The following is a 24,334-nucleotide window of genomic DNA, read 5'->3' on the forward strand; positions in this document are numbered from 1 at the left end:
TTTAGATAAATCTTCCTATTTTCTGGACAAATTTAGTCCAAATTTAGGAAACCTTTTTTCTTACTTGTAATAATTAATTCTGAGTGATCACGGAAGGTTTTAAGTGCGGCCAGTATCCAGTATTCGGAAGATAGTGGTTTCGAGCCCCACTGCTGCAGCCCTGAAGATGATTTCCCGTGCTTCCCCATTTTCACTCGAGGCAAATGCTGGGGAGGTACCTTAAATAAGGCCAAGGCCACTTTGTTCCCACTTCTAGCCCTTTCCTCATGTCCCATCGTCGCTATACAACCTGTCTGTGGCGGTGCGACGTTAAGCAACTTGCAGAAAAAAAGAATCCAGGTTGAGAAAATACTAGATTTTAGCTCCATATATTCAACTTCGTCTTGTTTACCACGTTCGCCAGTATGCCACTGAGTTCATGAAGAGGACCAGATGCCATTTCCATTCCTACTTTAGATGCTTCACCCTCATGCCATAAACACATGATTGCATCAAATGTGTCATAGACATGAAGCGCAAAGTTATAGCAAACCAACAGTCTTGAATAATACTTTGTTAAATGGGTTAGAAATGGAAGCTGGAATCATTCTAAGGATGCGCGTGTTTTTACTCGGTGTTTCTGCGTGAAAATTCGCCAGAAATATGGATTACAATAACTTGGATTAGACCGACCAGACTCAGTGTGAAATCCCGCCCATGAAGAGGAAGGGAGGCGCGTCTTCAAGGTCACTTGCTTGAGAATGCAGCCGGGTCCATGATTGGGCTGGTTTTCAGGCTAGCGTTTGAGCTTTGTCTGGACACAAGCGCGGGGAAACACGTTGCTCTAGTAATGCACTCACAAGTTTGATAACAGACAGCGAACTGTGTTTTTATACAGTATATCGTGTCCTATCATTGTTAACTTATTTATTAGTTTTTGAACTATAAAACAGTGTACATAACTTTTCCAGCGCTGTTTGGAAAATGGAGTATTTTTAGGCAGTGAATTGATAATTCATCCATGAGCTGACGGACACCCTGTAATACTGGAAAATCATGCAAGGACTTTTTTCAGTGTGCAGGAACACAAATTTTCCTCTTTCTAGCCTGTCCCAGTGTATGGAAAGATCCAGTAACTTATGTCAAATAATTATGTCAACGGCAAGAATACTTAATTCCCCTCCATGAAGGTGTGGGGCAGGCCACTTAAAGGATAACGGCCTCTGTCTGGCCAGTAGATTTGGGCGGATTGGAGAAGGTGGGATGGATTTTAAATTTCACACACGATGAGTTATGCCAGTACACACTCGGAATGTGAACTGGAACGTCAAAACACGCACATGTGTGGTCATGGGCAGTTTATGATTTCTAGCTGCGTGAAAACAGGCCTGTGTGGCCGTAACCTGTGCTGATCATCTAAACAATATATGAGGTAGGAGTGCACGTTGTACATAGCTGAATTATAACTTCCAAACGTACAAGATTTATAAGATTGCACGTATTCAAGTTCATATTTGAGCCCGGTCAAAAAGTATCAACTCGTGAAAATCTTAACTATAAATGTTCCACCTTTACAATACTGTAATCGTCTTAATTAATAAGACCACATTAAACTATATTGGTGATACATGTTTCATCCTCGTATGGAAACTCTTCAGTCACACATAATATCATTGGAAATGTAGTATGGACACATTACAATTAGTGAATAAAAAGTCAATGAATCTTTTAACGCGGCGTATTAGCGTCTTGTTAGCGTCTTGTCGATCTCGAATCTTAAAATAACACAAACATGTACATGATGTGAACCATGATGTTCAGTTATTGCACAGGTTAGAATGTCATTACATGCGTGGAATTGCACAAATGTAATACAACATGAGTGGCTATACGAATTAAATTAATCATATAATTATCCTGACATTGCTAACATATTGTACATATTCTTGAATGTGTACATAAATAGTGTAATGTTAAAGCCACGTTAAGATAGCTTCTTGTGATGAGTTGTAGAATGCCCCGCAAGTTACATCGGACAGACAGGCCAAAATTTTACCATAAGGTATAAGGAACAAGTTAATGCGTCGAAATACTGCATATTCTTGGCAATGGTTTCTCATATGGTTGAAACCAATCATACATTCCCGGACACAAATCAAGACCTTCAAAGGGAATATAATGAACATTTTTGAAAACATTTTTATAAATATTGCTAAAATAACGCAACCCGATTTATAATCTGAATGAAATATCGGAAGAAATCAATATCCTTTTCGAGGGGCTAACCATTAAATTCTTTATGCAAAGATGCGTAAGTAATGCATTACCGCACACCCTTCCCCCTCACATCAAAATTGCAACAACCTCCCCTCCAAGTGAGTTCTCAATAGCCTTTGGGGACTGCAATCAGTTAGCTTTAACACTTGATGTGAAGTGGACGGCACAAGACGGGCAAGGAGGTAAGAGACCAGATGGGCAAACAGTTTACATTTTACATTGAATTTTTCACTAGTTCATTCATATTTCTTCCCTTCTTAGGTCCATAATGTCAACAACACAGACAAGTTCATCTTGCGTCGTTCAACATAGGTCCACTGTTCTTCATCTCATCACAAGACGCTATTTTAACGTGGCATTAATATTACACTATTTATAATATACACATTGAAGAAGATGTACAATATGTTCACAATGTAAGGATAACTACATGATTAACTTAATTCGTATAGCCACTCATGTTGTGTTATATTTGTGCTATTCCACGCATGTAACGACATTTTAACGTGCGCAGTAACTGGACTTCATAGTTCAAATCACTTTCATATTTGTGTTATTGTAAGATTCAAGATTGACAAGACGCTAATACGCCGCGTCACAAGATTCATAGACTTTTTATTCACTAAATTTAATGTGTCCTTACTGTATTTCCAATGATGTTATGTGTGACAGAAGATGTCCCATAAGAGGACGAAACATGTGTCAACAATGTAGTCTTATTAATAAAGACGATTACAGTAATGTAAAGATGGAACTGAAGTGGACTGGAATATGGACTACTTATTGCAGACCTCACGCTCAGCCGGTCTTGGGATACATTGGCCTTGGTACTTAGATACTTTCGACCTTTTGACACACTAAACTAAAAATTCATGAAAATGACACTTGGTTTAGAACCTCCGTGCAATATACAATATAACAAAGTCGGAATCAGTGAAATCTAGTGAGAGCATTATAATAACATTCCGCTAGAACACAGTAGACTTACTCATTAAATTGTATACAAGGAACCCTTCAAGGAGCGGGACTCCAACTACTGGTGTCTGAAAGGGCAGTAGTCACAAAAATGATGAATACACACAGGTTTATGAGCAGCTCTGGGGACTGATAGGTTACCACTTGCAGTCGTGGCCACACAGTAATTTCCGCCTTGACACTAAATAACTAAGAGCTACTTTGATGATCAGCCAGATTAAAATCACCGCTCAACCTCTCACTACATAATTAATCTTGAGGAAACCCTCAAACCTCAATTTAGTGGGCGGTCAGCTCAAGCATTATTAATGGCGCCAGGGGATTAAAATAGGTTAAGCCACTGGTACAATGAATGAATCTGGGTCACTCCCAAGTAACAGCGCTCGGAGAAAGTTCGTAACTGATAAGATAGTCCAGAATTAACCTGTTCTTCCCAATAGGATTTGAGAGTTGTGGGAACGCACCAAGCTGTCAGTGCCTCTAATACGAGATAACATATATTGCAAATCAGAACTCAAATAATAATAATAATAATAATAATAATAATAATAATAATAATAATAATAATAATAATAATAATAATAATAATAATACCGGGCTGTGTGGCTCAGACGGTTGAGGCGCTGGCCTTCTGACCCCAACTTGGCAGGTTCGATCCTGGCTCAGTCCGGTGGTATTTGAAGGTGCTCAAATACGTCAGCCTCGTGTCGGTAGATTTACTGGCACGTAAAAGAACTCCTGCGGGACAAAATTCCGGCACCTCGGCGTCTCCGAAAACCGAGAATAATAATAATAATAATAATAATAATAATAATAACAATAATAACAATAATAATAATAATAATAATTTATTCCTTTGCCTTTGCCTTCATCGTATTTAGGAATACGTCGGCTTTCTTACTTTAACCCAGTTCCTCTTGCTTCGGGATTATTCTTGAATTTAGTTGTGCCTCCTGCAGATCTTTGTTAACTATGGTTATCCGAATTTCACGAGCAAGGCCTCTCGGTTAAGTAATTATTTGTATGACTGAATAACGTATTCTTACGGGCTCCTCCATGATATGACCGTACCATTTTAGCCTGCACTCGGAAAGCTCTTCAGTAATGGACCTACGTTTGAAATTCTCATGAACATTGTTCTTTCACATTTTGTCATAGATACTACACTGGTCCATCACCATTTTCAGCTCTGCAGCTTGCAAGAACTTGTAAGAGCTTGTAAGAGCAAGAAAGATAAATTTGAAACGGCATATTGGACAATTTTACAGGTACCCTTTTTAAATGCCTTGAAGAAATAAATCTCCCTTCGGGATTAGACAGTTTGGCCAATACAGAAAGTGCCTCAAAACAGCAGAGGTCATTTAGACTAACATAGGATTACTACAATAAACGAGTAATGTCTCGTACTGCTAAATTGAAACATACGAAACAATTGTCCTACCGTAAGCTCTATATGCATCTGGCATCTGTAATGGACGTCCTTCTCAGATATTACAAAAACAAGAACATAAAATTCTTAGGGAAGCTTTCCAACTCCAACCCCCTGCCAGCACAAAAAATTGGAATTTGGATCAAAAGGCGAACTGCAGACATCTATAGTCACACTGATAGTTTCTACAATACCGTACGGAAAAGACCTTTGCTATTTTCGGACACATTTTAAAGATGGATAGCGCTAGGCTTACAACAGTAATAAATTCTCAAAATAGGAGAATGAATTGGCTGGAAGACACAAGAGGGGACGTGAATGAATTGAAGATCGGGGAAGATATCCTGAGTCTTGAAGTCTTCAGGACCTTCAATGAACACATTTGGGGTAAAAAAATAGCAGAAGGACTAGTAAAAAGTGGTAAGAAGAACAGAAGAGGCAACGCAGTGAGTTCACGAACATATTTTGGAACAACAGAAAGGCGAAAGTCGTCAAGTCAATGAACAAGTTCCAACGCGCTCTATGAATGGGCATATAATAATAATAATAATAATAATAATAATAATAATAATAATAATAATAATAATAATAATAATAATAATAATAATAATAATAATAATAATACATTATAAACTGTTATGCCTTTCAGCGTTCAGTCTGCAAGCCTCTGAGAATTTACTAAACGTCGCCACAATCCTCGATTTGCAACTAGAGTTGTGGCCTCATTTAGTTCCATATCTCTTATCTTTAAATCGTTAGAAACCGAGTCTAACCATCGTCGTCTTGGTCTACCTCTACTTCTCTTACCCTCCATAGCAGAGTCCATTATTCTCCTAGGTAACCTACCCTCCTCCATTCGCCTCACATGCCCCCACCACCGAAGCCGGTTTATGCGTACAGCTTCATCCATCGAGTTCATTCCTAAATTAGCCTTTATCTCCTCATTCCGAGTACCCTCCTGCCATTGTTTCCACCTGTTTGCACCAGCAATCATTCTTGATACTTTCATGTCTGTTACTTCTAACTTATGAATAAGATATCCTGAGTCCACCCAGCTTTCACTCCCGTAAAGCAATGTTGGTCTGAAACAGACCGATGTAAAGATACTTTCGTCTGGGAGCTGACTTCCTTCTTACAGAATACTGCTGATCTCAACTGCGAGCTCACTGCATTAGCTTTACTACACCTTGATTCAATCTCACTTATTATATTACCATCCTGGGAGAACACACAACCTAAATACTTGAAATTATCCACCTGTTCTAGCTTTGTATCACCAATCTGACATTCGATTCTGTTGAATTTCTTACCTACTGACATCAATTTAGTCTTCGAGAGGCTAATTTTCATACCATACTCATTGCACCTATTTTCAAGTTCCAAGTCTGAGTGGCTCAGACGGTTAAGGCGCTGGCCTTCTAACCCCAACTTGGCAGGTTCGATCCTGGCTCAGTCCGGTGGTATTTGAAGGTGCTCAAATACGACAGCCCCGTGTCGGTAGATTTACTGGCACGTAAAAGAACTCCTGCGGGACTAAATTCCGGCACCTCGGCGTCTCCGAAGACCTTAAAAAGTAGTTAGTGGGACGTAAAGCAAATAACATTAATTAATTATTACACTGCAAGCTTTTGGCACAGTCTGCCATTAAGACCAAGTCGTCAGCATAGGCCAAACTGCTTACTATATTTCCACCTAAATGAATCCCTCCCTGCCATTTTATACCTTTCAGCAGATGATCCATGTAAACTACGAACAGCAAAGGTGAAAGATTACAGCCTTGTCTAACCCCTGTAAGTACCCTTAACCAAGAACTCATTCTAACATCAATTCTCACTGAAGCCCAATTGTCAACATAAATGCCTTTGATTGATTTACCTTTAATCTACCTTTAATTACATAGTCCCCCAGTATAGTGAACATATTTTCCCTCGGTACCATGTCGTATGCTTTCTCTAGATCTACGAAACATAAACACAACTGCATATTCCTCTCGTAGCATTTTTCATTTACCTGGCGCATATTGAAAATCTGATCCTGACAGCCTCTCTGTGGTCTAAAACCACACAGGTTTTCATCCAACTTCCTCTCAACGATTGATCGCACCCTCCCTTCCAAGATGCCAGTGAATACTTTGCCTGGTATACTAATCAATGAGATACCTCGATAATTGTTGCAATCCTTCCTGTTCCCTTGCTTATAGATAGGTGCAATTACTGCTTTTGTCCAATCTGGAGGTACCTTACCAACACGCCATGCTAATTTTACTACTCTATGAAGCCATTTCATCCCTGCCTTCCCACTATATTTCACCATTTCAGGTCTAATTTCATCTATTCCTGCTGCCGTATGACAATGGAGTTTTCTTACCATCCTTTCCACTTTCTCAAGCTTAATTTCACCAACATCATTTTCCTCCTCCTCATGAGCTTGGCTGTTTGCAACACCACCAGAATGGTTTCCTTTTACATTGAGAAGATGTTCAAAATATTCCCTCCACCTCTCCAGTGACTCCCTGGGATCTATTATGAGTTCATCTGAATTACTCAAAACACTGTTCATTTCCTTTTTCCCTCCCTTCCTAAGATTCTTTTTTACTGTCCAGAAAGGTTTCCGTGCTGCTTGACCTAGCCTTTTGAGGTTATTACCAAAATCTTCCCATGACTTCTTTTTGGATTCAACAACTATTTGTTTCGCTCTGTTTCTTTCATGTACGTACAAATCCCTGTCTGCCTCGGCCCTTGTTTGGAGCCATTTCTGAAAAGCCTTCTTTTTACGTTTACAGGCTTCATCATTCCACCAAGTTGTTCGCCTTTTCCCATCTTTACACATAGTTGTTCCTAGGCATTCCCTTGCTGTTTCTACTACAGCATCCCTGTATGCCACCCATTCACTTTGTATATCCTGAACCTGCTTACTGTCTACTGTTCGAAACTTCTCACTAATCATATCCATGTACTTCTGTCTGATTTCCTCGTCCTGGAGATTTTCTACCCTTATTCGTTTGCAGACAGATTTCACTTTCTCTACCCTAGGCCTAGAGATACTTAGTTCACTACAGATCATATAGTGGTCTGTATCATCGAAAAATCCGCGAAAAACTCGTACATTCCTAACAGATTTCCTGAATTCAAAGTCTGTTAAGATATAGTCTATTATGGATCTGGTACCCCTAGCCTCCCATTTGTAGCGGTGAATAGCCTTATGCTTGAAGAATGTATTCGTAACAGCAAAAACCACACCAGCACAGAAGTCCAGCAAACGCTTCCCATTCCCTTTAGTTTCCATATCTTCCCCACATTTACCAATCACCCTTTCGTATCCTTCAGTTCTATTCCTAACTCTCGCATTGAAATCGCCCGTTAGCACTATTCTATCCTTGCTGTTGACCCTGACCACGATGTCACTCAATGCTTCATAAAACTTGTCAACATCCTCATCTGCACCCTCACATGGTGAATACTCGGACACAATTCTTGTCCTAATTCCTCCCACTGACAAATCTACCCACATCATTCGCTCATTTACGTGCCTAACAGAAACTATGTTGCGTGCAATGGTATTCCTGATAAATAGCTCTACCCCAGACTCTGCCCTTCCCTTTCTAACACCCGTCAAGTACACTTTATAATCTCCTATCTCTTCCTCGTTATCTCCCCTTACCCGAATATCACTTACACCTAGCACATCCAGATGCATCCTCTTTGCTGACTCAGCCAGTTCTACTTTCTTTCTTCCATAAGCCCCATTAATATTGATAGCTCTCCATCGAATTCCATTTCGGTCGCCAAGTTGTTTCCAAGGAGTCCCTCGCCTGTGAAATGGGAGTGGGACTCCATTACTCCCATAGGTCCGAGGCTTGCTTAAAATGTTCTGAGCTCGGTAAATTCATGAAGCAGGATGCTACCCAAATTGCACATAGTCCAAGTGTGGGTCTCTCCTCTAACGGGTTATGGACCACTGGTGAACTGTATAGTCCTATCCGCCTGAGCACAAGGAGGGCCACGACTCAGAATATGTCCGAGATGCCCACTCCCATTCCATAGCAACTGGTATCCCGACTCTCAGGACCACTTACTAGGCCACTCAGCCGTTGCCCATGGTTCATGAACTAGGACGTGACTACAGTAACCCACAAACATGAACAACAACAACAACAATAATAATAATAATAATAATAATAATAATAATAATAATAATAATAATAATAATAATAATAATAATAATAATATGGCCTCAGATACCGTGTACAGACATTTCAAATTGACGCCACCTTGTTGTCTGCTCGTTAATTTCGACGTTGTGTTTTACTCTGAGCCTACTAGATGGCAGACCGAGTAAACCGAAACTTTCTTGGGCGTCTATGGCTGAGATATAATAAATGTAGTCGGGTGAACACCAAATGTGTCACCAGAGATCATGTACATGCCCACATCGTACGACATGGAGTAACGAATGGACTTTTCCTGCCCTTCAAAAATCAAACTACCTCTGCCGGTTTGAACGCGGCCGACACTCTACCACTGATTCACAGAGGCAGCTAATAATAATAATAATAATAATAATAATAATAATAATAATAATAATAATAATAATAATAAACAACCTGAATTTACTTATTTATTTATTTATTTATTTATTTATTTATTTATTTATTTATTTATTTATTTATTTATTTATTTATTTATTTATTATAGTGGGTTCGAATTCCACTGTCGGCAGCCTGAAGATGGTTTTCCGTGGTTTGCCAATTTCACACCAGGAAAATGCTGGGGCTGTACATTAATTAAGGCCACGGCCGCTTCCTTCCAAATCCCAGGCCTTTCCTATCCCATCGTCTCCTTAAGAACTACCTGTGTCAGTGCGACGTAAATCCCCTAGCAAAAAAAAAAAATTATTTTGTATTTATGTATTTACTTATTCCACTTTATACAGCTGAATATTGCTCCTGAAAAATAGGTATTAGGTAAAAAAGATAAATTAAAAAAGTAATTGTGAGGAGTTGATTGCGTAATGGTTGGTTGGTACATTTTACTGCTGTAGTTTAATAATTAAAAAGAATTTGGACTGAACATTACAAGGCGGTCACTACAGATTCCCTTGTGAATGCCTGATCGAGGTTAAATGATTGACAGAACTTGACGACAAAGAGAGAAATTATTCCTCTAGCGCCAACCATTAATCCGATGATTTCGACATCATCCAACCGGTATAATTGCTGATAGAATGGGATGGTTGGTTCATACGTTGTTTTATTTCCCACATGAACCTCATTTGGTTGTGTTTCGGAAGCATCAAATCTGATCGTTGGATCTATTATAAAGCCCTCCTCTCGGTGGTCTCTGAGGGCTATCATATTAATGTGGCGGATGCTGCCTTTATCAGACTTTAATGCTAGAGCACTGGAAGGCCGTATGTGATGGTGCTTGTGTTACGTAGAGATTATTATTATTATTATTATTATTATTATTATTATTATTATTATTATTATTATTATTATTATTATAGAGAGAAACCGTTCGTTACAAATGTACTACTAATTTTTCATCCAGTTAATGGGACACAGTATCCGAAAATCAATCAACATGGACAATCTGTTGTGAAGACATTTTGATAAAACATGGTAAATTAATTTCCTAACTTATTTCTAGACATAAATGTGATAGAAAATGATGGCTACGGAGTCGGTGAAGATTTATCTATAATCAACTTGAGCTCTTGATGTGAAATACTGTTTTGATTACTTGGGCCATGATTGATACATGATGTAGTTCCTCGCGCGCCGAAGAGAAGGCCATGAACAACGAACCGATGCCTCCCGCCTCGTTTGTTTCATAACGAATTGTCGGTTCAAGAAATTATGCCACGCGAGGATCTTTCTTTAAAGCAACAATATCAAAACATATATTAGAGTCATGATCATCCAGTTCGTTAACCTCTTCAAAACAATCAGAACAACAACTCATCAATTATTATTATTATTATTATTATTATTATTATTATTATTATTATTATTATTATTATTATTGTTGTTGTTGTTGTTGTTGTGCCGGATGTACAGCTTCCCAGTCCAGTTAAACTGCACGCCTTCTATAAGGCCAACTATGTAATCTAACTTGAACTGATGTATTACAGGATATTTTGGTTTTTAACCGCTAGATCCCTCTAACATTAATTGCCCCATCTAGCGGGGAAATCTATAATTATTTCATAAAGAAATTTGTATTTTGATGTTTGTTAACCTGGTGTTTAGGATTTTTTTGTATGAATGTTGTCAACAATTCAACTGGTTCTTTTTTCAATAGCAATCAACCTATCAGAAACTTGTAAATATGTTCTCTAGCGAATTAAAATTGGAAGTGTGTACAGGAATCCAGCCTATCAGTAAAGAGTTCTGGAAGTTTCCCATTAAAAATACTATAAAGCTGGGCGCTTTAGGGATGTACTGTATGAATTGCTCCAGTTATTGTGAGTGCTGTGCGTCCATAAGGAGGCAGGGGCGCGGGAGCCGCTCGGAAGGCCAAGAAACTCAAGATAACGGCAGAATTTTCATAAACATGTGATAGATCCTGCGGATAGCTTGAGGGACAATATCATCCTCTTTTGATTAAGTAAAGTTCTAAATTTGATGGTTTAAATGTAGAATTTTCGGCAAGTCTGAGGACTACTATGGTATTCCCTACTTATAAATATGTAACGTAAGGGAACAAAGATTGATTACACTCTGTTGGCTCCCATTCAACATTACATGGGGGAACTACAGCTTCCAAAACCTCTCAATTCCTTTAATCACATTTGGCTTTAATATTTCTTTCTTAGTCAGCCCGCTGTAGAATAGGCTTAGTCCCTATATAATTGGGCCATTAGCCCACTTAGGGTTTTATCTACTTCTATAAGGAGGGAAAGTGTTTCACCTCCTACTCTTTTGTTTATGGTCAGTCATATTCAAACTTTCCTTTTTACACTAAAGCCGCTTTGGATGAGCAATTATGCCCCCATAAATTTATTGTTGTGTGTAGAATTGTTTTTGGTGTGAAGTTCCCTTGAGGAACAGAAAGTAATTAACTGTTGAGCAATTGATAACGCCACCTCGGGTCTACTGCGTGTAAATAATTTACTTGAGGACAACCGATGGATTGTCAGGTGCAACTTAGTACGTCATAAGGAATGCATGCCTCTGCGACACTGGACTCTAGTACTTTTTGGAGCTCAGGCTTCTAATAAATGCTCAGAGCAAAAATGCTCTTTGAAAAATACTATTCCTATCAAAAGCAATGATGTCTATTTCTATGGAAATCAGCCAAGCTAGTAACGATTGTAAATTTTATAGGCATGGTGTAGGCTTTTGGGCTTATGCCGTGTCAAGAAAATAAGGTGAAATTATTTACGTTTCGCAGAGAACTTTGCTCTACATCTTCACAAGAAAATCTAGACTGTTCACGAGAAAGGCTTCTCAAACAATGAGTTTTGAATTTAGACGTTATAATAGAAGTGGAAATGGTACGTTCATTCGTTACCAGATGGCTCACCGGACGCTGTACAGCGCTAGCGTTCGAACTGGAAGCTGATGGAACCATCAGTATCATAAAAGGTGTACGCACATACGAATGTATGGCATTGATACAAGCCTGGAATGAAACATCTGGCGATGAGGAACGCACGAATTTGGAACACACCGAAACGAAATAACAATAGCGAAGGGACGGGGAAGGGAACTACCTACGTAAATACTTAATGGCTGGCAACCACATATATTACTTAATTGATAGCCAGTGTCTCTGTTGAACTTGTTAGAATTTCTAAGTATTTCCACACCTTCCCGTATAATCCTGCAACTGTAGTGTCTGGTGTGTGTACGAGCTCGAGCATCTTGAAACACCACATTATATCTCGACGATAGAGTGTGCTCACCTATTACTGATTTTTCTGGCTCGTTGAGACGAATATTTCGTTCATGTTCCTTGATACGAGTACCAATGGACCGGCATGTTTGGCCAATGTATACCTTACCGCAAGTACAGAGAATTTAGTATACCCCAGGATGTAAAGGTGGGGATAATTTGTCCTCGGTTTTACCCAGACTGTGAGTAATTTTAGTTACGATGCCAAGCACGGTTTTTATATTTTTGAGGAGGACCTTGTCAGTTCGATCTGTGGTGTTGTGAATGTAAGGCAGGTAGGCAGTTGCCTTCGCTTCTTCGTTCTGTGAGCTTTGTTTGGTCCTTTCTCTGGGATGCAAGGTTCTATGAATCTGAAAATCGCTGTAACCATTACCTTTGAACGTGCCTGAGGTGTCCGAGGACATGTTCGGCTCACCTGGTGCAGGTCTTTTGATTTGACACCCGTAGGCGGCCTGCGCGTCGTGATGAGGATGAAATGATGATGAAGACGACACATAAACGCAATCCCCGTGTCCGCGAAGTTAACCATGATGGTTAAAATTCTCGACCCAGCCGGGAATCGAAACCAGGATCCCTGTGATCAAATGCCAGCATGCTAACCATTTATATATGGAGTCGGACATTTAAACAGTTTAATAGACTACTTACGGCTAGGTTTCATACATTTAATATTTTAGTATGTAATTGATAATTAAGATATGTTGGCAAGTCACTACGTATCTGCAATTTTGCCCTTATTGTCCTTAGGTTATGTGCTCACCAGTCGCTAGATGGCACAGTTGCCTACGTCTGCGGTAGGTTTCAGCATCAGCAGATCAGTACAGCTTGCAATGTTGCGACGTATAAATGACCGCGCTCCTCTCTGTTTGCAGCAAGGAAGAGCAGTGTTCCGTAATCCGTTTTTTGAGGTCTGAGGGTGCATCTGGAGCGGAGGTTCATAGCAGCCCTTCAGCACAAGACGGAGACAATGTGTTACTACAGCGAAGTGTTTACCAGTGGACTGAACAGTTTTAAAGGGGTCGCCACGAGCGAGCGTGAAGGATGAGGACAGATCCGGGCGTGCATCTGCAGCCGTAACCGATGCCAATATTGAACATGTGCGTGATCTGATCCTGGATAACAGAAGAGTAACTGTTGATCATGTGGCAAACCATATGTACATTAGCCGTGGTTATTCATATATAATCATGCAATAACAAGCTTAACTTTCACAAAGACTGTTCGAAATGGGTTCCAAAAGAACTCATTGAAGAGCAGAATAGCAGTCGTGTGAGAATCTGTCAGCACTTACTGGACCGTCATGCTAACGAAGGTGTAATGTTTCTGAAACGAATCATCACTGGAGATGAAACATGGGTTCACCCCTTAGAACCAGAGAGCAAACGTCAAAGCATGGAATGGAAGCATCGCGGATCCCCAGTCAAAAAGGAATTCAATGGTCAAACTTATGCAGGAAAAGCGATGCTCACAATATCTAAAACGGTATTTATACTATGAGTAATGTTGGAAAGAAATTACTTCAAGGTTTGACGTCAAAAGCTTTTGCTTAACTTCGCATTTTTACTCTTCCTCTCTAAGGGTGATTATCAAACATCGAGATGTCAGGCACGTTTCCTATATGCCTAACACATAGCCTTCAAAGCAGGTGATCAATAGGAAGGACAGCAATAGCGATGCAAGGACGTTCGTAAGTCTGACATGAAAGAGTGCTAAACTGACATGGAAAACTGAGAAGATGCAGTGTCTAATTGGCTGATGCATTCTGTAGGAGGGCCAACAATATTCTGAAAGTCAGTGAAGAAATCGAGAGTCAAACAAACGAGATCGCAAAAGGGGGCTGGAGAATTAAAGAAGAAATTATTGACAGGATTTACAGCAAGGAGCTCTGACCGTCTTAATCTGCCAGCATTGCGACAGGGCTTGAATCAGAATTGGTTTCTTCAGCGGTCTACGAACACCTTGATGCACTCGGAAGAAATCATTGCACTCGCCTGCAAGTTATTATCTGTTACGAAACACTGATATCCATATAATCAGTGAGTACCTCTGACTTTACTTTTAGTAGCAGAGCTGTGACATGGCTGAAAATGGTGGAGTAAGAACTCGATATTATAAACACATTCACTACAATAAAACTCACCATTCAGTACATGTACCCACACGCTGGCTGGGTTTGCGTTGGAGGGCACGCAAGTGTAGTTTCCGGAGTCGGTCAGCGCCGCTTTGGTAACCAACAACTTGCTAGTCGTCCCAGCCTCTGTCTTCTCGGTCTCCAGGCTTATACCACCCCTCGGCGAGTCGAAATCCACCACGGCGCTACCATGGTACCAGAGGACAGAGCCAGGCGGTGTGGAGTGCACGTTGATGGAACAGGTTAGGCTGATGGTGCTACCTTTCTTCACGTACACGTCCTCCGGACCCCAGATTTGTGCCTGGGCCGCTGTCACAGACCAAAAGAAATCTGTATTAGAGATTAAGACTTCGTAACAAACAAGCTCATTAATGCGCAGAGTCCTATTTGAAGACATTGGGAAAATACTATTACAAAATATAATACGAAAGTCTCACTTAGTAATGTTTTAACTGAATGGTGTAAAACCAGATGAATTGACGTTGTTATGATTAGAAATGGGTGCATCAGTAATAAGAAGACTGCCCGTAATTTATTCGTTAACTCTTCAAGACGTTTGTGCCTGCAAAGTATCCTGCTACATTTTCCGTATATTCAGGAAGTCAAATTCAGTTATCTTCACGTTCCCTTTTCTTTCTAGATTTTCTTGCCATCATGGAGAACTTCTAATTAACTATCGTCATCACTCAGTCAGGAGATAACAACAAATGGATTAAAGGATTTGAAGGTGCACCAGGAAGTTTAATCTCTTGCTATAGGAGGTTACGTGCATCGACTAGACATTATTGGAATTAAAATGAAAAGGGAATGTGCTGTTGTAATTGATCCGACAGCTTGATTTGAGGAGAGTACTGAGCAGGAAACAATTTGATATGGGGAAGAAAAGCATTCAGAGTTCGCAATTCGCTACCTCAAGGTTATATATGTTGTGTAAGTTATTTATTTATCGTTATGATATTAAAATAGACACACACATTCACAAATTAATATACAATACACTATGTAGGTTACAATTTCACCTTCAACCTCTGCAAATAGTCTATACAAGAAGGATTTGGGTCAAGAAAGTCTTCTTGGTTACCCTGATAAGTACTCAGGGGGCACTGTTCCACTATATGACGAACTGTTTGCTAAGGGGCACCGCAGCTACATTCTGGGTGGGGGGGGGGGGAGTTTGCCCCATTTATAGAGGAAGTCAGCGCACTTTCCATGGCCTGTCCTGATACGATTGAGGGTTGTCCAGGTTTTGCGAGGTGGGTCAAATCATTTTGGTATTCTTGTAATACAGGGGAAGTTTTGACACTCAGCTGGAGCCATGGAAGTTCATTCTTGAATCCAATCCAGCTGCAGGCTGAATTTGTCAAGCAGGATTTTGGCAGTCCTTATTGGTGGATTTCTGGAGCGAATGTATTGTGCAAGGCGTCGGGTATATCTCCATGAATTGGCAGATTGGAATTCCTCGACAGCTTCTGGTACTGACGCAGCAATGCATTCTTTCTCCATAGGTGAGGTAGAGGAATATGGCTCAAAACTGGTAGCCAAGAAGTTGGCGTAGATTTTATGGTTCCCGATATAATGCGCAAAGTATGATTTAGCTGTGTGTCAACCAATTTTGTGTAACAGCTGTTCAACCAGACTGGAGAGAAATATTCTGCAGTTGAGAAGACAAGGGAAAGGGCTGAAGTTCGTAAGGTCGAAGCAGAAGAACACCAGGTGGTGCCACACGGTTTGTGGATGATATTGTTCCGTGACTTTTGTCATCTTCAGATGTTCCTTGAAAGACAGTGTTCTATCAAGTGTTACTCGGAGGTATTTTGGGGGTCTGTCGTCAGGAAGTCTAGTGTTCTGGAACTTGACATTAAGTTCACGGTGGGCCAGTTTGTTGTTGTGATGGAAACATGAGACTTCAGTTTTCATCAAACTTGGCCTAAGTCTCCACTTACGAAAATACTGATTTAAGGTGGCGAGATCCGCTGTCAGCGTATCTTTGGTGTTATCCATAGATTAGCCCTGCGTTGCGAATGCCCATTCATCCGCAAAACCAAATGCTTTGGAACCTGATTTCGGTAAGTCTGATATATATAAGTTGAACAGCAGAGGTGCTAGTGCCGATCCTTGAGGAAGACCGTTATTAAGGATTCTTTCCTTACTTGTCTTGTTTCCCAAAATTACACGAAACCTCCTGTCTATAAGCATGTTTTTGATGAGCTTGGCGATTTCTTTACAAGGTATTACTCGAAGCAGTTTATAGATTATTCCTTGTCTCCATACTGTATCGTATGCTGCAGTAAGTTCCACGAACACAACTGAGGTTTTTAGTTAATTTTGAAAACCAGCTTCGATGTGTGTAGTCAGAGAGAGAACCTGGTCTTTGCAACTTCAATTTGGACGAAAGCCCGCTTGTTCAATGGGTAGATGGTCAAGAAGTACTGAGCCAATTCTGATGCAAAGAAGTCTCTCCAGTTTTTTTGTAAATCACACTCAGAAGTGCAATTGGGCGGTAGCTTTGAGGATTTAAACAAGATATATCTGGTTTGAGAATGGCGATGAACTTTGTCTGTTTCAGATGTTATAAGTACACCAAAGGGGTCAATACGTTTAATGCGAAATCACTTACACCGGCTCTAAAAAGCAATTACTATGTCTAATTAATGACGAAATGTATACTTACAAAGTATGCAATTTGATGGTCACACTTTGTCAATTCGGAAAAAATTACGACATCCATAATTATTTCTGCTTCCTAACCTGAATAATATCGTGCTAAAAATAAATACTTGTTTATAACTATAATATATATTATGTATGCATATATATATGACGTAAGTGAAAAGAACAGTATTCCTCGTGAGGTCTAGTGTTTTATCTAATTACACCCCATTATCACCCGAGCAAAGTGAATTACTTTGTACAGACCTACTGACTTCATTTCGTACAAAATGAAATATACTATAAAATTAACTGGGCTAAATTGTATTCAAGAGGCAGTTTTTCCATGTTGTATTACACATTGCCTTACAAAGGAAGATATTTATGTGAAGCGGTAAATGGGAGTTCGATTCACTGAGAAATGAATGCATTTGCTTTCCTTTCACGTAATCTAGAAGTGCGGATTTTCACCTCTAGAGAAGCACGTGACAGTGGTATTCATTTGATCTATAATATAACTGTCAATTGATAAGGGCAGTGGCTGTCAGGCGTAGAGCTAGCAACCGTAGTTCCTTACTCCGAAATTGGTAGAGGAATATTCGTATACTCCACGAGCATCCATTTCACTCGGATTTAAAGGATTTTCTCCTTTACAGGATAGTTTGTGCAGTAAATGAATCACCATGCGCATCTTAATGCGCAGATTCTTTGGGTATCACACATGGGACAACCTAAATAAATAAGCAAACTATGGATTAAAGGCCTTTCAGACCTAGTGTCCAATATATTGGACACTATATTTTATCCTTTTTTTAAGCGCAGTAAACTGGCTCAACTACCTTTCAAACCTCGTGACCATTATCCTGTACATTTGGCTAGTGCAAGGCTTCGAACAACTCTGCCATCTGTTGATAGTTATGTAAACATTAAAGCAAGAAAGATGCCAGACTCATTGCCAGGACCATCAGCGAAGTCAGATTTCTGTATTAATTACTTGAACAATTTGCTTCATCTGACTTCATAAATTATGTGCGCCAAAAAGGGTAACGTAAGTATCAAATTTATAATATTAGAACTGAATTATGAAGTTTACTTGAGCTGTCTAAGCAATGGAATTCAATGTCCATAATTCTTGACATCAGATCACAATGGTAATACTTCTTGTGAAGTACTCGACATGTATGCTGATGAGAGTTCGTAACTTGTGAATCTCTTGCAACGTATTATTTGGTCAAATTACACAATAATTCTTCAAAAATGTATAATAATTAGGTTTTGCCCTTCAACATTAAAAACATATGAGGAAATGAACGCAGGTTTTCGTGGCTCATAGTAGTAACGTAAATAAATAAATTAATACTGGATTAAAGCCACTATATTTATTTAATGAAGCCGAGCTTTCAGCCAAATTGGATTGGCCTTCATCAGGGCATGTTAAGTTCTGCTTCCTACAGTGAGCAAAGAAAGTCAAAGAACCGTGGAAGTCATGACCGTACTATCCACGGCCTACCCCACTAATTGGACTCAAGCATCGTCGTGCTGTGATCCACCGCCCTCTATCGATGGTTTGTATTACATGCATAACACCACCATGGAACAGTGTTACGCATTCCGTTAACATGTGAGGTTATTTTTAGTACAAATGTGATATTTTGTTTTACTACTAGGATGCAGAAGATAATCAAGAAAAGCCATCTCTTTACAAGCCTTGAAAGATCCTTCAAGGAGTGAAAGCTAAAGGTAAAGGCTACGATCCCTGAACGATCCTTGAAGGAGGAAGAGGTGAAGGCTTCCACTAAACGTAATCTCTCTAAAGCGACTCACAATAAATCAGGTAGTTTTGAGCGAAGCATTTCTGGTTTTAATATATATGCGCAATTCGGCATCGGCAAAAGTGATGCTAGCGAACCTAATATTTAGCGAAAGAAGAAAATACTTTTCGTCGTTATAATGAAAATTCACCCTTGCAAAGACCACCAAGGACACACGAAAACCGAGAAAGTGGCCCCGTGACTTGCTTCACGTATCTATCACCTTGCGTTCGGGAGATGCTGGGTTCGAACCCCATTCTTGGCAGCCCTGGAGATAGTTTTGTGTGGTTTCCCCATTATCAGATCAGGCAAATACTGTGGCTGTACCTTATTTAAGGCTACGTTCTCTTCCTTCCCACTTATAGCCATTTCCTGTCCAAGCGTCGCCATAAAACCTATCTGTGTTGGTGCGAAGTAAAGAAAATTTTGTAATGAGACCATCGAAGGAACTTATCGCAATCTCAGCCGTAAGCGGGATAGAATGATTAAATCAAATTACGCTCGCCTTTACCCCCAGGAATTAATCTGGTATTCAAGTTTGAAGCTCGCTGTGTGAATGAGCCACGTGCCTCTCCTGAAGTGGAAATCTTGGTTCTAAATCGAATCCATGTCCCTGAGGATGGTCCGAGCAATTATGCCTAAGCAGCCCCATTTCCACTTCATAGTATTTTTTTCAAATATTCACAGATTCCTTAAAACACTCTAAATACTGTAGATACAGTGGTGATATTACCACGCATTATTTTGATGCCTTACCAAAAATTTCCATAGACTTGTGGCAAGAATACTATTTGGCACAAAGCAAGTAAGTGTTAGGTAATTAATAATACCTGTAATATCTTTAGATATACATGTCAAATAACGTGTCTCTTCAATTTCCAACAAAGGCACCACAATCGCAGGGTGAAATTATAAGATATTTTCCAATATATATGTTGCGAAGGAACTGCCAGATGACTAAATATGTGTTTCTACCGAGTGAGTTAACTACACTGCATGTATCGCGTAGCATGAGCTTGAGTTCAGGATATTCTAGGTTCGAACACCACTGTCAGTAGCACTGCACAAGGCTTTCTGTTGTTCCCAAATTCGTTTAAAGCTTTATAACGTTTATGATATGGGGTCATACATACATACATACATACATCATCATTATCGACCGTAATGCCTTTCAGCGTTCAGTCTGCAAGCCTCCGTGAATTCTAAACGTTGCCACAATGCTCTATTTGCAACTAGTGCTGTCTAACTGAGTCTAACCATTCTCGTCTTTGTCTCCCTCAACTTCTCTTACCCTCCATAACAGGGTCTATTATTTTCCATGGAAACCCGTCTCCCTCCAATCGCCTCACATAAACACACGACTGAAGCCGGTTTATGCGTACAGCTTCATCCATCGAGTTCATTCCTTAGCCTTTATCTTCTCATTCCAAGTACCCACCTGTCATTGTTCCCACCTAGTTTTACCAGCAATCATTCTCGCTACTTTCTTGTCCGTTACTTCAAATTTATGAATAAGATATCCGGAGTCAATCCAGCTTTCGCTCCCGTAAAGCAAAATTGGTCTGGAAACAGACCGATGTAAAGATAGTTGCATCCGGGAGCTCACTTCCTTCTTAAAGAATACTGTTGATCGCAACTGCGAGTTCACTGCATTAGCTCTAATGTCCTTGATTCAATCTCACTTACTATATTACCATCCTGAGAGAACACACATCCTAAATATTTGAAATCACCTACCTGTTCCAGCTTTGTATCATCAATCTGACATTAAGTTCCCTTGGCTCTATTACCTACTGTCATCAGTTTAGCCTTCGAAAGGCTAATTTTCATACCATACTCATTGCACCTATTTTTAAGTTCCAAGATATTAGACTGCAGGCTTTCAGCACAATTTGCCATTAAGACCATAATCATACGCCAGACTGTTTACTATATTTTCACTTAACTGAATCCCTCCCACCGAGCTCGATATCTGCAGTCGCTTAAGTGCTGCCAGTATCCAGTATTCGGGAGATATTGGGTTCTAACCTCACTGTCGGCAGCCCTGAAAATGGTTTTCTGTGGTTTCCCATTTTCACACCGGCTGTACCATAATTAAGGCCACGGCCGTTTCCTTCCCAGTCCTAGCCCATTCCTGTCCCATCATCGCCATAAGACCTATCTGTGTCGGTGTGACGTAAAGCCAATAGCAAAAAAATCCCTCGCTGCCACTTAATACCTTCCAGCAGATGCTCCATGTAAACTACGAACAAAAAAAGTGAAAGAATTACAGCCTTGTCTAACCTCTGTATGTACCCTGAACCAAGAACTCATTCTACCATCAATTCTCACTGTAGCCCAATTGTCAACATAAATGCCTTTGCTTGATTTTAATAATCTACCCTTAATCCCATTGTCCCCCATTATGGTGAACATCTTTTCCCTCTGTACCCTGTCATAGGCTTTCTCTAGATCTAGAAACATAAACAAAACTTCCTATTCCTCTCGTAGTATTTTTCAATTACCTGGCGTATACTGAAAATCTGATCCTGACAGCCCCTCTGTGGTCTAAAACCACACTGATATTCATACAATTTCCTGTCAACCACTGATCGCACCCTCCCTTCCAAGATGCCAGTGTATACTTTGCCTGGTATACTAGTCTATGGGATACCTCGATAGTTGTTGCAGTCCTTCCTGTTCCCTTGCTTATAGATAGGTGCAATTACTGCTTTTGTCCAATCTGAAGGTACCTTACCAACACTCCATGCTAACCTTACTACTCTATGAAGCCATTTAATCCCGTTTTCCCACTAAACTTCACTATTTAAGATCTAATTTCACCTATTCCTGCTGCTTTATGCAGTCGGAGTTTATTTACTATCCTTTACACTTTCTCATGCGTAATTTCACCAACATCACTTTCCTTCTCCCCATGAGCTCGGTTGTTTACGTTGAGAAGATTTTCAAAATATTCCCTCCACCTGTCCAATGATTCCTTGGGATCTATTATGAGTTCACGTGAATTACCCGAAACACTGTTCATTTCCCTTTCCCTCCCTTCCTTTCTTTATTAGTGTTCAGGAAGTTTTCGCTGCTGCTTGACATAGCCATTCCAGAATCTTCCCACGACTTCTTTTGGAACTCAACAACAATTTGTTTCGCTCTGTTTCTTTCAACTATGTACAATAATTCCCTGTCTGCATCGGCCCTTGTTTCGAGCCATTTCTGATAAGGATTCTTTTTACTTTTACAAGCTGCTCTCACTTCATCGTTCCATCAAGACGTTCGCTTTTTCCCCACCTTTACACACAGCTTTTCCTAGACATTCCCTTGCTGTTTCAACTACAGCATCCCTGTATGCCACCCATTCTCTCTATACCCTGAACGAGCTTACTGTCCACTGTTTGGAACTACACGGGGCCAATCAAACTGAAATTAGGTGTGGATATAACTCAGGTCATCGTCATCGTCATCATAATCATCATCATCATCATCGTCGTCAACATCATAATCATCATTATCATCATCATCATCGTAATCAATTTTCCCTCGTCCATATCCCGACAGATTATGGCGTTTATGGCACCTTTCCGTCTTTTTACAAGCGTCGTTGTTCCTCCGTAAGTCGTAAGGGTGCTCGTACGGGTAAAAATTACCCAGGCGAAATTGAAATGAATTTTTCAGGTATTTCTAATGTGCTCTTCAGGCCTCCTCTCTCAGTAACGTTAGAGTGAGCCCTTCCAAATATCACGCCAGTTAATCATCTGCGCTGCTTTGTTAGTTCCGCTCATAGTGTGAAAGAAACTTCGACTGGGCAAATTTCCTCCGTGCATGTTCTCATACGTTTCAGAATGCCATTCTTGTTTATTGCTAACTACTTTGTTTTTACAGCGCAATAATTATTATTAGTCAAGTGTACTTTATAGTATGCGTGCGTATTTTCGAAAAGTTTACGCGAAATTTTAGTGAATTTCAGGAACTGAAGATTATCCCCCTAGGATGCAGAGCGAAATTGTAAACCTGTTTTCCCCAAGGAAGACAGCACCATCGCAGCGAGTGATGACTGAGAAATTGACAATGTCGTAGAAAGTGATCAGGCACGTTCCTGATATGTTTATATCCTCTCCAGGAATTAGTAATTGACAATTTTATCCTATTTCAAATGTTCAAGTCATCTGTAATTCAGCTCAAATCTGAACCAACATCCCGTCGAAATTGCTCGAAAATGCTGTCCTTTGATTCCACAAAGGAACATTTGGCATCGAGAAGTTAAATTCTGAATCCGTCAGCAAAAGTCCGAAGCCGAGTTCAGTGGCTTTCTGGGAAATCTGAGGAAAGGAAAAGTACAGTCCACAGAAAGCAACAAGCGGGAAGATGCGAAGACCGTGGAAGTTAAAAGGACAGAAAAACCACAACGTTTGTATAATGTGCGAAAAACTAATTTTCCGGGAACGTGTGATGCCAATGTGTGGAGAATGTGTGGAACAAACAATGGGAAGTAATGGACCGGAGTGATGTGTAAACAAGTAATCTTTTACCCTCTGCTGCTCTCTCTCTACCCATCGGGTGTTTATCATATGTGACACTTTTGATTCGGTACGGTACAGAAAAATTGTGTCTAATATATACGAATATAAACAACTGAGTGATAACAGCGTGAAATGAAATGGCGTATGGCTTTCAGTGCTGTGAATGTCCGAGGACAAGTTCGACTTGCCAGGTGAGGGTCGTTTGAATTGACGGATTTAGACGACCTGCGCATCATGATGAGGATGAAATGATGATGAAGATGACACGTACACCCGGCCCCCGTGCCAGCGGAACCAACCGATTATGATTAAAATTTCCGACCCTATGACCTCTATGACCAAAGTCAAGCGCGCTAACCATTTATCCATGGAGCCGGACGGTGCCAAGGTATGTGTAAAGGTTAGGAGAACATGAATATTCCAATATCAGTTCTTATTACCACAAGTTGCACATAGCAATGATTACTCCAAAAACCATTAAAAATTGATTTAATACGTAATTGTATTATTGGTTTGCAATAATTACCATTTAGAATAAAGGAGGATATTTGTTTGTAGGTAATTTTCACCCATCGCGCTTGCTTGCTTCTCGACAGAGAACGCGAGTCCTGGTGGGTTAAGTGGGTTCCAGTCAAGGTTTGTACTAATGTTATTGATCTTCTTCAGTCAGTTTG

General features: G+C 40.1%; 1 protein-coding gene across 1 annotated transcript in view; it reads right to left on the reverse strand.

Annotated features, from left to right (window-relative positions):
- The window catches only part of LOC136863436 (uncharacterized), a 184,652-nt gene that overhangs the window by 29,361 nt on the left and 130,957 nt on the right, over positions 1-24,334 (reverse strand). Inside the window, exon 4 of the mRNA XM_068226453.1 lies at positions 14,699-14,998. Within this exon, the coding sequence (XP_068082554.1) occupies positions 14,699-14,998 (300 nt within the window). The remainder of the gene's footprint in view (positions 1-14,698; positions 14,999-24,334) is intronic.

The sequence above is a fragment of the Anabrus simplex genome, chromosome 1 (genome assembly GCF_040414725.1).
Source record: "Anabrus simplex isolate iqAnaSimp1 chromosome 1, ASM4041472v1, whole genome shotgun sequence".
Lineage (NCBI taxonomy): Eukaryota > Metazoa > Arthropoda > Insecta > Orthoptera > Tettigoniidae > Anabrus > Anabrus simplex.